The sequence below is a fragment of the Oncorhynchus mykiss genome, chromosome 12, assembly GCF_057628025.1.
Source record: "Oncorhynchus mykiss isolate SJ-2025 chromosome 12, ASM5762802v1, whole genome shotgun sequence".
In the NCBI taxonomy this organism is placed as follows: domain Eukaryota; kingdom Metazoa; phylum Chordata; class Actinopteri; order Salmoniformes; family Salmonidae; genus Oncorhynchus; species Oncorhynchus mykiss.
Genome location: NC_143033.1, coordinates 23027055 through 23042970, shown reverse-complemented (window position 1 = coordinate 23042970; position 15916 = coordinate 23027055). Strand labels below are relative to the sequence as shown.

Genomic DNA, 15916 nt, shown 5'->3' with positions numbered 1-15916 from the left:
GTGGCTACTTTGAAGAAACTCAAATATAAAATATATTTGGATTTGTTTAACACTTTTTTGGTTACTACGTAAGTTTTGATGTCTTCAATATTATTCTACAATGTAGAAGATCGAAAAAAAAAGACAAAAAAAACCTTGAATGAGTAGGTGTGCCCAAACTTTTGACTGGTACTGTAAGTGCATGTGACAGATGGGAGCAATAATAAATATGCTATGTTGCAGTTGGCTCACCTGTCCTATACTAAATGGACTTTAAAAAGTATGTGATAGATTGCTTACTTTATTGAGATGAAATTTGCAGCTGAAATCTGACCAAAAAATACATATTTTCACCCTCTGTAAATTACGTAATTTCATTTTTCATTCAGAACTTAAAATGAACCTAACTTCAACGTTTGGAAAATACTTTTTTCAACATCATTTTGCATAATGAGTATGAAATCTACTCAATGTCATCCCCCAAATGTAATTAAACCTCTGCGCATATGTAAATAATATGATAATAAGTTGTGATTAATTCACAGTACATGATTTAATTGATTGTACTTGAGAATTTGTATTTATTTGCATTTATTAAGGATCCCCATTAGTAGAAGTGAGTGTCTAAAAGATAACAGCTAGCTAAATGTGTCGCCCCTCTCGATCTGAATCAATCTGTCTGCCAATAAATCACGTTAACCACATGACTACCATGACAGGGTCAAATTCTCAGCAATCAACTCCCTTCAGTCACTCAATCAATAGTCAAAACAAAAGTACATTCACATATATATGTTTATTCAACATCCCTTTCTTTGTAACTCTTTAGTTGTCTCAAAAAAATAGAAGGTGCACACAGAAATGACTGCGCTGACGCAGGATTAGGTGTCATATAGACGGACAGAGATCCAGAACATTCAGAGGGATTAGGTGTCATATAGACGGACAGAGATCCAGAACATTCAGAGGGATTAGGTGTCATATAGACGGACAGAGATCCAGAACATTCAGAGGGATTAGGTGTCATATAGACGGACAGAGATCCAGAACATTCAGAGGGATTAGGTGTCATATAGACGGACAGAGATCCAGAACATTCAGAGGGATTAGGTGTCATATAGACGGACAGAGATCCAGAACATTCAGAGGGATTAGGTGTCATATAGACGGACAGAGATCCAGAACATTCAGAGGGATTAGGTGTCATATAGACGGACAGAGATCCAGAACATTCAGAGGGATTAGGTGTCATATAGACGGACAGAGATCCAGAACATTCAGAGGGATTAGGTGTCATATAGACGGACAGAGATCCAGAACATTCAGAGGGATTAGGTGTCATATAGACGGACAGAGATCCAGAACATTCAGAGGGATTAGGTGTCATATAGACGGACAGAGATCCAGAACATTCAGGAGAACAATGGTCATCAGAAATAGCTTTTTCCACTTTTGGCAAAAACAACTGGGCAACATGAAGGATCTCTTTTTCACAACAACACAAGTTGAACTACCTGGAGGGCAAGACCTTTACCAAGAACAACAGTACAGTGGTGTCTACAGGAAGAAGCAAAGATTGCATAGGTCAATAGCCTCATGAGTATCTGCAGATGACTAGACTGTACAGTAGTGGAGGGGATAAGATGTGAACTTCAGCTTGAGATAGATGTGACACAACATTGAATTTTAGAATACTGCCAATAAGTGCTGTTGCTTGGCATGCATTGTTTGGAAAACTGCAGTAGAGCAATTATCTGTAATTCCTTGAAATGTATAGTGAGCATTCCTATCTTCATAGGATCTAAATGTGGTCATAGTGTTGAGTCCTGTGTAGTGCTTGCCCCTCTCTGTCTGATAACCAATATATTCCTTTCCTCTAATTCAGTCAGATCACTGAGTCTAGTGGTCCACTCAGAGAGACACCGATGTGCTCTCAAAAACAGTGGCTTCCTCTATGGGCAACAGAGTGGACTCAGCGCTATTTAATTAAGAGGGCCTGTGCTTTTCAAATGTGACGAAGTCAACACAAACATCACTGTTGATGTCACTTATTGCAGCGAAGTTAGACAACAACACAACCGCATCACATCCAACGAGTCAGACTGGCTAGGAGTTCCATTACTGTATGTTCAAACATTCACACACCGATGATAACACTGTCTACCAACACAACAGAACAGAACATTCAACAACACGGTCATGCTTCGATATGCATCTTTTTGATAATATAAAATCTGCGTGGAGAAAGCACGGCTTTGTAGAGCACTATTTCAGCAACGGCTGTAGTTCTCTGCCTTTGTACAGCGTGATTAAGTATGGTACAGTATAAGACATGGTAAAGCTCCCTGGGTTGCGGTCCCAATGTACAACAAACTACTTTGTTTGCAATAAAACCCTCCTTAGGTCAAGGTAAGTTAATAGACACTACTTGAAGGAGAAATCCTACCCAACCCTCAACAACAGATCAAAGCTAAGATTGTCATAACTGTATGTTATGATAATGTCACAATAGGAATCTGGGGAGAAATATGGCGGAAAAAACACAGCTGCACAGGAAAAACAAAGTATTCGTCTATAATAGTCATCTTAAGAATTATATTGAAATATATGAATCTTTATTTATAATGATATTAATTTCATACATTCATTCTCTAACACTCTATTCATATTCACATTTATTATTAGCTATATATGAAATAAACTTTTCTATATATTTTTTTCACAATGTACGCTATGATGACCGATGAGTAACAGAGGACATACATGTTTTGTAACGTTAACTTTATACACGAGAGGAACCACATGTATGATCACTGGATCAGAGTCTGTGGGTATTGCAGATATACATACATTTACACTATGTAGGGCTGATAAATTACTGGAATATAGGATCTATGTACAAGTAGGAATGGACTTTCTGTGGGAATGCATGTTTGAATAGAATGAAAGGATTGCGTGGGCACAAACAGGCTGAAATGAAAGGGATGATATTGACCGACGGTCTGTATAGTCAGGCTAAGGAGAGGTCAACGAGAGGAAAACAAGCAAATGCTTTAGAAAAGCATCACTGTTGTCAATGTGCAGCTGAGTCCCGAGCCAAGCTGGTGTTTTTAAATCTTAGCTTCTTCCTTTGGGAATGTTAGCTCCATATTTATGTTAATGTAGGCTTTAAAAAGTCTTAAAATATGTTGGTGCTAACTTATAACTTTTTTGAATAACTTCCTAGCTCATTTTGACCAAAGACAGATAACATGCCTGGTGGCTCTTACAGTGCTCTGCTAATGGCAGCTGGGAGGATGCGTCCACAGGGAGGCTCAATCTCTGGACCAGCTGGTGGAGTAATCAGTCATTTTTGATCAAAATCTGTCATTTTAGATATTGACATCTATCCCATCACGCCGGCTATGATACCTCACGCTAAGGGTTAAAACACAATCCCTTAAAAACTCAGCCACCGAAGTGTGGGAAACTAAATTGGCAGACAGACAACCATTTTTTCAACATTCTACAGTACAACTCAAGATGTTTAGAAGAAATCAATGTTGTGATATTGTTGTTACCGAATGTGCGCAAATAATAATCCAAGTGAAATATAAATATAACCCCGGAGAAAGGCAGGAGACAAAACATCTACTTGTCCACCATAGCTACATCTACTAAAAAGAGTGGAATTATCTGGTTGCTTACAGGACAAGACTGACCAGAGAGATAGGAGTGAAACATGGTGAAACATTTGACCCTGGTCTACAGAAAGAAGAACTATTGGATCAAGTTAGAGTGACAAACACAAAAGCTAGAAAAAGTTAGTGTCGTGAAAGCAAAAGTTATATTGTTAGGGTGCCATGAACGCAAAAGCTAGAAGCAGTGTGCCATGAACTTGTTTGCCATGATGACCGCAGAAGGCAACAGAACATAGGCCTAAATGCTGTGAGAGCATGAAATGAGAGGGCAGAGGGGGGAAGGAGAAAAGTGGTGGACATGACGGGAATCAATATCAGAGGCATGATGGGACAAACACAGACAGGACAATGATTATGGTTCTAGAACTCTATCGCCCAGTGCGTTCGGAATGACAGCAGGAGTTCCCATGGAACAAGCATTGGTGATGAATGGTGTAGGGGTGTAACGACTAATGGTGGGGTCTATTTTCCTCTCCAGCATCAATAGTTCTACCTCGTCACTCCATCCCCCCACTCCCCCTCTCTTTAGTGTCCCGGCTCCCCACCGGCCTCTACAGGTCGATGAGCTGGTCCACCATGAGCAGGGAGCGGGCCAGGCTGGGAAGGCTGGACTCAGAGCTGCCACTGTTACTTCGAGAGTGGCCTCCTGAAACTGTCCGGACAGAGAGGAGGGCGGTAGGGAGGTGGGCCAAGGCGAAGCAGGGGGGACAGGGGGGAAAAGCAAGGGAGGTAAGTAAGAAATAACAGATACCAGGGAAAAGAGGGAGAGAAGATAAGGTTACAGAAGACAGAGAAAGACAGGAAGAGGAATTTCTCTCCAGATACAATCTAAGAGTGTTAAGGAATAACTACACAAAGGATGTGAGGATGGCTACTCAGATAAATCTACAAGGGGAAGAGGGAACAGGGTTTAATACACTACTGAGGACATTGACCGGAATCAAATCCCAGAGTTCCTCTGACCCTGGTTGAGGTATGAATGGCAATCTTAGTGGGACAGGACAGAGACTCCCTGCTTGTCCCTGCCTCTGGTCTGAAGGCTGGAAGCCTACTGGGCTTACCTTGGGAGGAGGCCATGACAGGGATGGGGTCAAACTCATCCTCGTTGCCTGTCTCTGCACTGGGTGGAGGCTCAAAGCCTGGGATCAGGAGATCAGAAGAGTCTGCAGAAGATGGAGCCGAGAAAGGAGGAAGGGGAGGTTAAGGTGTTTGGGAGAAGCATTGAGTAAAGCAAGCAGCACAACCAAGAGTATAAAGGAAGAATAATAATAAATGTCAGAAAGGGAGAGAGATAGAGGAGGAAGCAGATAAGGCGAGTTACAGAGCAGTGTGCCACACAACTACAGAGGGTTAGAGTTAGACTGCAAGTCAGTAGCCTGCTAGTGTAGTTGTCTCTCTTCACAGGGAGAAGAGCTAGCTTCCTAACAGGGAGAACAGCTAGCTTCCTAACAGGGAGAACCAAACCATTTGTTCCTACGGTACACATCAAGTATAAGTGGCAGCACTTCTGCCTCTCCCATTGTGGGACTAAGTGGTCCAGTTTGGGCTTGTTGTGGGCGTGTGATTTTGGAAACAGAGCCTTACCTGATAGAAACTGGGTGGAACCCCCAGATGCCAGGTCAAACTCTTCCAGAACAGACCTAAAGCCAGCAGAAGCGGGAGCAGAGGAGAGAGAGGAGACTCTAGAAGGGGGAGAGATGAGAGAGCAACCCAGCAGAGAGTCCTCCCCAAGCAGGGGATCTGTGGGAGGGAGGGCAGAGGAGTGGGAGGGGGGGCAAGGGTTAGACTGGAATGTTTAGTTCAGGATATCTCCAGGATATGGCCAAAATATATTACTGTATCATGTATAATATAATGGGGAGGCAGGGTAGCCTAGTGGTTAGAGCGTTGGACTAATAACCGAAAGGTTCATATAAGTTCATATCCCAGAGCTGACAAGGTACAAATCGGTCGTTCTGCCCCTGAACAGGCAGTTAACCCACTGTTCCTAGGCCGTCATTGAAAATAATAATTTGTTCTTAACTGACTTGCCTAGTTAAATAAAGGTAAATAATAGCTAGATTGTAAGCGCCAAGGAAAAGGGATGAAAAAGAATGTGTGTTCCTAATAGCTCTCAATGTCATAGTATATAATGTATGGTCATAGTGGCACTAAACATCAAAGTATCCAACCGTAAGTCGGGGTATGGGGAGGTTTCCTTTGAAACCATAAAAAAATGAGGTAACTATCTGCATCAGCTTTTTCAGTACTTCAGTACTTCTTTTGGGGTTTCACAAACACTAATATGAAGTCCAGCATAAAAAAAAAAAGACTTAGTTTCAACTTCCTTTTATCAATTCCAAAACTGTTATTATTCGGTAGATCTACTTGAACGTTTGATTAGTTACTTTCAGTGATCATGTCTTATTGTTTTACATTGCTTTGTGGTTTTGATTATTAGCCATTTTAAACCACTTTCACAGGCATTGTTGAGCACAGTGCTCAATCTACTAGCCTAAGTGGAGGTTGATCTGCACGCAATGGGCCTCAATGGGCTTGGCAACAGTAACAAGGCGTGATGTGTAACAAAAAAAATTGGGGGGGGAGAATGTTTCTTTGGGACCATCAAGCAACGTCCTGACAACTGATACACAGAACATGAATATTGTATATTCTGAAGACATGGCAACCACGTTCTGTGTATGTTTGATGTGATGTTGATGGAATATTCTCCTAACCCTGAGAAAAGTGGACACAAATGTTCTTGCAACGTTCCATAAAAAGCATCTAGAACGTTGTAGAATATTCTGAGAACATTGTAACCACATTCTAGACATTAAGGGAATGTTCTCCTAACTTTCACACCAAAATATGTTAAAAAGGTTGACAGAAGGTTTTTGCTAACGTAGATAGAATGTTCCCCTAACGGAAAACTGGACACACATTAGGGGAACATTACGGGTAACATTACATTCAATCTCCCTAGAACTGTTAGCTGGGTAGACAGACACTCAAAATATCAATCAGACAGTCTCATTGTACTCCACTCTGTCCTCTGAAAACCTTATACAATGATCAAAGACCAGTGTCGAGGCAGGTGGTATTATCAGTAATAACAGAAACCAAAACATTTTGGTTTCGTCAGATCTAAATAACCTTCCACTGTGGCATTCATTTTTGGAAGCATCTAGATTGTGTGTCGCATTGGCTGTGAGACAGAAACTAACCATGAAGCAGTGTAGAATCTGTCTCAGACTGGGACACAGGAGCCTCCAGACCAGGGATCAGAGTGTCCAGACTCAAAAGAGAGTTCTCTGCTGGACCCACTACTGTACATGTAGAGAGAGGGAGGAAGAGACAAAGACGAGGAGAGGGGGAAGCAGAGAGAGGGAGATGGGGAGGAAGAGAACGAGAAATGGAAGCAGAGAGAGGGAGAGAGGAAGAAAGGGTGCACTGAGGGTAGACAGAGGATATTGCGATGGAGCATTCCACGGTAAAACATTTACATTGGGAAAAACAAATGTAACAAAGTGTGTACAGCAATGAAATCTCCAGGAGTGAAAGTATTTTACCATACCATTAACAGCCTCCACCACCGTTCTGCCAAAGGGATCAGCCATGGACAGGAGGTCAGGGAGCAGGTGGTGTGTATCTGGGGACTTCAGTCCCTCAATAAGCTTCTCTAAAGGCCCAGAGAGAAATGAAGAGCGAGGAAGAGTAAATGGAAAGGGAGAGAACAGTAAGAAAAAGTGAGTGGCAGCAACACTCTAGCTAGCAAATACTGCATTTGACATGGTCAAGCAATTAAGGAATTTGTGAGGGTGGAGAAAAGGGGTGAAGAAAGGAAGAGAGAGAAGAGGAGAAGGTGAAGGACAAATAATAATTTTTTGGAACTAATATGCACTCCATGGATGGACTCAGCTGCACATCCTCCAAGCCTGTGTCATCTATTACTTTCAGAGAATGTACAGAATGTCCTTATTTATCGCTTACATATAGGCCTATACAGATAAGCTGTTGTACTACAACTATAACCACTCAACCCACTCATGTCGTTAAGGCCCGTTTCCTAGTTCATGGGGAGCAAACATTAAACATTGCTGATTAATTTATATTTACTGGCCAATAGTGTATCCTAGTTCCAAATAACCTGATACGGCTGAGACGTAATGTTTGTTTATCAAGTGCAGCTTTCCAGTCAGAAGTGATTGACAGCCCCCATGGAGATAACCTGCCATGGTATTTACATTGTCACCATTGAGCCTTAAGGAACTGGAACGGTATTCAATTGTTTAATGAAGCTATTGACCTTTACATTAGCTTTCAAGGGTTTTGTAATCAATGATATAAGAAATGCAACTAAAACCATAGATTTCTTTTTTTACGTACCAGTAGCTTAAACAAAACAGAGATGGAGGGAATGAGAAAATTGGGAAATGAAAGAGGTTGGGGATAAATTCATGAATTACAGATGAATAAGACAAAGATAATAACAGAATGGCTGAAGAATGACATTAAGACAAAGAATCTGAGAGAGACACATTAGAATATAGCTAAATAAAGAAAAAATAGCACCCTACAGATGAATGAAAGGTTCACCTCAAGCAGAGAAACTGTTTGCAGTGGAACCGTTCTCTTTGAAGAAAAGTTCTAAAAAACCAACAAGGTCAACTTTCCATCACATTCCAACAAGCCAGTTAACAAGCGATTAGAATATCTTGCATACATCGAGACGTTTGTTCACACAGCCACAAAACCCTAAACATTATTTTCACACCAGATGCATAACCCAGTTACACAGAGAGAGCTGTCTAGTAGCTACATCCACTATCTGGGGTTCCCCCTAAAGACCACTCTACACACCAGGTCATCTCCCAACACAACACATGCACACATCTGCTCTCTTCCTGCCTCTCCACTCTGTACTTACAGTTAAGTCATGGACCAAGGCACAGCACAAGTCCACTCTAGCCCCTTTAACTTGGGAAAGAGAGCACTGTACATCACTGCTAGCAACATGATTACCAGTACTTTGGCTTTCTTAGAGCAATATCCCACATGTTACAACATGAAGTACTGCATTATTTTGAGCTCCATTTTTGACTTAATTAAAAGAAGATTAGGCTTGGAATGGTTTTTTGACAACCACTTACTAAAACAGCCAAACGTTGCCATGACCACTAAGGAACAGTAATTGTGTGTGGATTCCAAGGGTGCGTTTGTTTTTCAGCCTGATGTTTACTGGCACCTGTCAAAAACAACAGGCATGACATGTTTTCGTAAATGCATCAGTTATTCTGCACTCTGGCACTCTCAAACCTGAGTGCTCTGAACTCGGAGTAGATTTCCAGAGTGGATATACGAATGCAGCATCTCAGTATGTCGTGTTGATGCTCTATGTGGGGTAAGTGATTTGAAGTGTACTTTTAGAAATAAAAAGGGACACAACCTTACCTGGAGTGTCTGAGAGTGCTATGGTGCTGAAAGGGACCGGAACAGTCAACAAAGACTCTCCTGTATCCAGTCCAAGGATGTCTTCAGATTGCTCTACTGGTGCAGCAGAGAAAAGACAACAAAACAGACATACACTAATGAACACTGCAGAGATACACAAAGCATGGCATATTGTCTGCATAGCGTCTGATAAGTAGAGATGATTGGGCATGGATAGTTCAAGGCAAAGACACAGTGTTTTCTTGGCCAGTTATTCAGTGAAGACATCCCATTAAATGGCTAGCTAGCTAAGGATTTTGAGCACGCAGAGTTAATGAAAGCTTTCAGAAAGGGATTTCTGCTGAGCTTAGAGTTCAGATTGCTACTGATGAGGTCACAGAGGACCATTCACTCAGCAGGAAAAAATCTGCACTTTTATGAACTTCTCCTGTCCTCCAAGAGTTGCTGAACTTTCTCTTCATTTCAGTAGCTCATCAGTTCCTGCACCTTGGTTGGGGAGTGGAGGAGTAACAGAGTTCCCTTCCTTTAAGTCCATAGTATGACATATAGAATAGTGAATTATAGGATTTCTATGGGTGTGTCACTGGAGATGATTGTAATGGAGAATGGAGGATCTGATTGCTAAAGGAAGAACAAAGGAAGGGGAGCTATGGGAATACCTGAGAGATACAGCGTATTCGGGAAGTATTCAGACACTTTGACTTTTTGTTACATGACAGTCTTACTCTAAAATTGATTCATTTTTTTCCCCTCATTAAACTACACACAATAGCCCACATACATTTGTTTTTATTGTATATACAGTAAAAAAAACAGAAATAGCTTATTTACATCAATAAGTATTCAGAGCCTTTGCTATGAGACTCTAAAATTAATCTCAGGGGCATCCTGTTTCTATTGATCATCCTTGAGATGTTTCTACAACTTCATTGGAGTTTACCTGGGGACAATTCAATTGATTGGACATGATTTGGAAAGGCACGCACCTGGAGTGCCAGTAGTCGATGAGGAAATAAAAAAGTGTGTGAACCGACAGTCAGAAGTTTACATACAATTTAGCCAAATACAGTTAAACTCAGTGTTTCACAACTCCTGACATTTAATCCTAGTAAAAATTCCCTGTCTTAGGTCAGTTAGGATCACCACTTTATTTTAAGAATGTGAAGTGTCAGAATAATAGTAGCGAGAATGATTTATTTGGGCTTATATTTCTTTCATCACATTCCCAGTGGGTCAGAAGTTTACATACACTCAATTAGTATTTGGTAGCATTGCGTTTAAATTGTTTAACTTGGGTCAAACTTTCGGGTAGCCTTCCACAAGCTTCCCACAATAAGTTGGGTGAATTTTGGCCCATTCCTCCTGACAGAGCTGGTGTAACTGAGGCAGGTTTGTAGGCCTCCTTACTCGCACACGCTTTTTCAGTTCTGCCCACACATTTTCTATAGGATTGAAGTCAGGGCTTTGTGATGGCCACTCCAATACCTTGACTTTGATGTCCTTAAGCCATTTTGCCACAACTTTGGAAGTATGCTTGGGGTCATTGTCCATTTGGAAGACCCATTTGCAACGAAGCTTTAACTTCCTGACTGATGTCTTGAGATGTTGCTTCAATATATCCACATAATTTTCCTGCCTCATGATGCCATCTCTTTTGGGAAGTGCACCAGTCCCTCCTGCAGCAAATCACCCCCACACCATGATGTTGCCACCCCCGTGCTTCACGATTGGGATTTTGTTCTTCGGCTTGCAGACGCAAACCGTAGTCTGGCTTTTTTATGGCGGTTTTGGAGCAGTGGCTTCTTCCTTGCTGAGTGGGCTTTCAGGTTGTGTCGATATAGGACTCGTTTTACTGTGGATATAGATACTTTCGTACCTGTTTCCTCCAGCATCTTCACAAGGTCCTTTGGTGTTGTTCTGAGATTGATTTGCACTTTTCGCACTAAAGTACATTCATCTCTAGGAGACAGAACGCGTCTCCATCCTGAGTGGTATGACAGCTGTGTGGTCTGCAAAAACTATCAAGCCATCGACTTTAATACATTTTTAGGCTGTAACATAACAAAATGTAGAAAAGGTCGAGGGGTCTGAATACTTTCCGAATGCACTGTATACTGTAGGAAGATTAATATAATATTAATATGCCATTTTGCAGACGCTTCAATCCAAAGTGACTTAGTCGCTCGCGCATGCATACATTTTAGATATGGGTGGCCCCAGTGGGAATTGAACCCACAACCCTTGGCGTTGCAAGCACCACTCTCTACCGACTGAGCCAGAGAGGACTGAACCACTATGAGTGATGGAGATGAGAAGGGTCTCACCAGCAGGTTGGGGGGTTGTTTCCCCAGGGGAGGAGACCTCCAGCAGGCCAGGTATCAGTTCCTCTGTGGGGGCCGTCTCCACCTCTGCTTCTGCAGCCACGTCTAATAGCGATAAGGTCAAAGTGAATGATACAGCTTTATCTGATTGGAAATACGATTACAGCAGAGGATATGTTAGAAATGAGGTCTACGGGTGTATTTTTAACACCTATCTCTTCACCTATCTGAAAGCACACGGTATTCTGTTGTGTGTGCAACACATACACACACATGTGCACACACACAAACAGCCTCACCATCAGCCTGTTCATCAACCAGGTCTTTGTTAATCAGTTGCTCTGCACTGAGATTGGAGAAGTCATCATCACCAAAAGGGTTCCAGGCGGGCTGCGTGGGGGAACCGGTGGCAGGGCAAGGGGTAGGGGAATGGGCAAAGGCAGCAAAGTTGCCATCTTGTGCTGGTTCACACACACTCTGCTGAAGGGACCGGGTGGAATTGGGTGGAGATGTACCGACAGATCTGGAAAAACACACAAATGCCGGAAGAGGTCAACTTGTTGTTACACACTGAAGCAGTGATGCCAAAACGTTGGTGGTTTACCCAATTAAATACTAGGAGTTGATATATAGAGTGCGCGACTCTATTTATTTTTACAGTTTACAGTTTATTCGTTGTTAGTCAGCACCTCTACACAAAATAATTTTCAGTGGGTGTGCGCCAGCTCATGCTTTTTATTACACATTGAAAACGAGACATATTTAACTAAGGATGATATTTCTGGTGATGATGTCATGCATATCTTACATTAACTGGTTGAGGTCATCCTCTGCAGTGGCCTCTTGCAGTAGTAGGCTGAAGTCACTTCCAGGTAGCCCACTGACTACATTCTGAGTAACGTTACTCGGGGTGCGCTCTGCTGTCTTTGGAGAGTGGTGCGGAGTCTTGGACAGAGGGACGGAGAAAGAGAGAGGAAATATAAGAAAAAATATAGTATAAACAATACAGATCTCACAGTCTAACTGAAGGGAGAAGAATTAAACAGAGGACGACTCATGAAAAATAACAAATCCCAATAACACTCACTAATGATTAACTTTCAATTCCAAATACAAATACATACAACACTAAAGAAAATGAGGCAAACAAAGTAAAATGAAGTGAAAAACAGACAGGGAAAAAAAGGCTATCACACAGAAATGAGGGTCATTCAAACATTCACAATGTTGCAGAGTTTTTCAAGTTACTGAGAGAACAACACTAACGAGTAAAACTGAAAGACAGCAAAATGATGAAGGCTGATGGCATTGGCATGACGATAGATGGCTGGGTGGAACAATGGATGGCCTGATGTCATTTTCAAGCAGGCTTTGAGTGTGTCTGACAGCTCAGGGAGCAGATGCGGTGCAGGCTGCAGGTATGTTACCGTCTCAGTCTCAGCTGTGTTGTGACTGGTCTCGGCAGGAGTGGACTGGGTCTTGACAGGTGAATGCTGGGCCGCTTCTGTCTGAGCTACTGGTTGCTGGGCAACTGGTTGTTGAGGAACTGGTTGCTGCCGAGCTGTAGGCTGCTGTGCAGCTGAAGGATGGGCTGGAGTAGGCTGAGCAGATGGTTGCTGCTGGGCCTGGCTCTGGCTGGCCTGCTTACGACGTGCTGGGGCTTTGGGTGGGGCTGGGCTGGACGGAGCCTGGGCCTTCTGAGGGGAAGGACTGGCCATCGGGGGAGGCAAGGCCTGTTGAGGGGTGCTCGGGGCCTCTGCCATGGTCTGCACAGGTGGGACTCCTCCCACTGCTGCGATAGGCTGCTGCTGCAATTGTCCTGGCTACCACACAAAGACGTAGGACAGCACAGTGTCAAAAAACCGAGACAACGAAAACAAAGCTGCTTCACACACAGACAACACACTGTGCCACTAAGAACGCATGTGGCTGCTATCATGGGTTCACCGGCATAACACTTAACTTTTTCACACATAATTATATACCGGTATACCGTAAAACTGTCTTACCTACCTAAAAACTAAGGACCAATTGTTGCAATAGGAGGAGACTGTAAAAAATGTAATCCCAGGAAAATATAATGGGGTGCAATTGTGTGGTAATGTTTTTTTCCATCCAATTTCCTCCCTCATGCACATTTCTTCTCTGTTTGGTCAAGAGTTTCCTGCACTTCAATGACCTACTTATCTAAGCTTGTTCCATGATGACAGTCTATACAAAGGTTGGCTGAACAATAACCCAACCCTGAGGCAGCAGCTTGTCACACAGATGGCACTTTACAGCTGGCATAAGTGGCTTTGTCACTAAGCAACAAAATCCTATGAAATAAATTAGCTATATTTCTTTGAAATTAATTTTACCAGACCCGTTAGAGGGTAAAGAGGAACATTTTCTTTTGAATTTTTTTGTTGTTACTAATAACCATAATTATATTAACCCACTTAAATCTTTTTTTTAAACTTGCAGGGTTTTGTACTGTAATTGATTAGATTCATTAAAACGCTTCCAGATGCTCAGAAGATACGTCATCCACCCCCACCTGGTGATGGCAGTTATTTTTGCAGCAGAAACCTAGATCAGCACTCCTATTCTGAGACGCATGATACAAACAGCCCCTGGTCTCCCATCCAAGGATCGACCAGACCCAACCCTGATTAGCTTCAGAGAGAAGCCAGCAGTGGGATGCAGGGTAGTATGGCTGTGGGTTTGGGTGTTAGCTGGCTGCCTGAGTTTACCTGCTTCTGCTGAGCACCAGCCTGGGGCTTTCCACCCAGCTGGGGTGTTGCCTCACTGGGAGGGTTATGTGATTGGCCGGTCGCTGGCTGAAGTGCCTTCTGTGCCTTCTGTGATTGGAGGGCTGCCGCTTGCTGGGCAAGGTTTAAGTTCACTCCTGCAAGGAATACAGAATATGGTTACTATACAAGCCATGAAACTAAGAAAATATATTGCATGCTATATACATCACTGGCAAGACCTCATTAGATGAAACTGTTGAGAGACATTCTAAGCATACCAGTCATTTGTTTCTAAAGAGAGCCATATAATGTTTGACTAAATATTACTAAGATCTAATTTTTGTAATAATTCAACCAAATTTGGCTGGTATGTTCTGAACAGTTTGCACCCAAAGAGGCATTTCTTTGAGTTACCGAGAAAAGAGGGCAAAACAACTGTTTTAGGTCAGTGCAGGTCCAGCTCGATGTTAACTAGCTAGCTTATTTGGGTACATGCCCACTTAGGCATACATTTATTTATCATGGCTAGTGCCCACTGTCCGCCATCTTAATTTACTTCCATTTTCTCCAACTTAGCTATTGCCATTAGGGTAGAGAATCTACCTCAGTCACTTCTGTTTATCTCTTGAGTAGCTACAGTGCCTTCAGAAAGTATTCACACACTTAGATTTTTTCCAAATGCTATTGTGTTACAGCCTGAGTTTAAAATTGATTAATTTACAAATATTTTTTCACTGACCTACACAGCACGCCATAATGTCAGTGGAAATACATTATTTATTTATTTTTATTAATAAAATATGAAAAGCTAAAATGTATTGAGTCAATAAGTATTCAACCTCTTTGTTAAGGCAAGCCTAAATAAGTTCAGGAGTACAAAGTGTTATGTTTGGGACAAATCTAATACAACACATTACTGAGTACCACTCTCCATATTTTCAAGCATAGTAGTTGCAGTAAATAGGCAGAGTGAGGGTGGGTACATACCAAGAGGAAGGGCCCCCCCGGCAGGTAGGTTGGCCCGTTTGCGAGGGGTGAGGGCAGCCGGCTGGATGGGTAGGATTCCAGCGCTGGGCTGGGCATGGCCCGCTTTGGGCCTCTGCCGGGGCGTGATGGAGGTCTCAGTGGTGGGGATGGGGTCTGTCAGTCTGGGGGAAAAAAGGTGAGAGTTGGTGAGACTTGTAGATAACCTGTAGCCAGTGGGTTTGGCGACGAGTATGAAGAGAGGGCCAACCAACGAGAGCGTACAGGTCGCAATGGTGGGTAGCGTATGGGGCTTTGGTGACAAAACGGATGGCACTGTGATAGACTGCATCCAGTTTGTTGAGTAGAGTGTTGGAGGCTATTTTATAGATGACATCACCAAAGTCGAGGATCGGTAGGATGGTCAGTTTTACGAGGGTATGTTTGGCAGCATGAGTGAAGGATGCTTTGTTGCGATATAGGAAGCCAATTCTAGATTTAATTTTGGATTGGAGATGCTTAATGGGAGTCTGGAAGGAGAGTTTACAGTCTAACCAGACACCTAGGTATTTGTAGTTGTCCACGTATTCTAAGTCAGAGCCGTCCAGAGTAGTGATGCTGGACGGGCGAGCAGGTGTGGGCAGTGATCGGTTGAATAGCATGTATTTAGTTTTACTTGCATTTAAGAGCAGTTGGAGGCCACGGAAGGAGAGTTGTATGGCATTGAAGCTCGTCTGGAGGTTAGTTAACACAGTGTCCAAAGAGAGGCTAGAAGTATACAGAATGGTGTCGTCTGTGTTTGAGG

At 42.6% G+C, this 15916-nt stretch overlaps 1 protein-coding gene across 14 annotated transcripts in view; it reads right to left on the bottom strand.

Annotated features, from left to right (window-relative positions):
• The window catches only part of LOC110537214 (AP2-associated protein kinase 1), a 112078-nt gene that overhangs the window by 55974 nt on the left and 40188 nt on the right, over window positions 1–15916 (bottom strand). For 2 of the 14 annotated variants that reach the window (XM_036937215.2, XM_090192024.1), the window contains exons 10-20: window positions 15136–15296; window positions 14149–14303; window positions 12841–13236; window positions 12222–12358; window positions 11713–11936; window positions 11417–11518; window positions 9093–9185; window positions 7216–7320; window positions 6866–6967; window positions 5244–5399; window positions 4358–4822 (exon numbers count right to left, since the gene is read on the bottom strand). In XM_036937215.2, coding sequence (XP_036793110.2) covers window positions 4578–4822; window positions 5244–5399; window positions 6866–6967; window positions 7216–7320; window positions 9093–9185; window positions 11417–11518; window positions 11713–11936; window positions 12222–12358; window positions 12841–13236; window positions 14149–14303; window positions 15136–15296 — 1876 coding nt within the window. In that variant the 3' untranslated portion in view covers window positions 4358–4577. Of the gene's footprint in view, window positions 1–756; window positions 4312–4357; window positions 4823–5243; window positions 5400–6865; window positions 6968–7215; window positions 7321–9092; window positions 9189–11416; window positions 11519–11712; window positions 11937–12221; window positions 12359–12840; window positions 13237–14148; window positions 14304–15135; window positions 15297–15916 lie in introns of those variants that run through there. The other 12 variants (XM_036937214.2, XM_090192023.1, XM_021623081.3 and 9 more) reach the window with 11 other exon arrangements.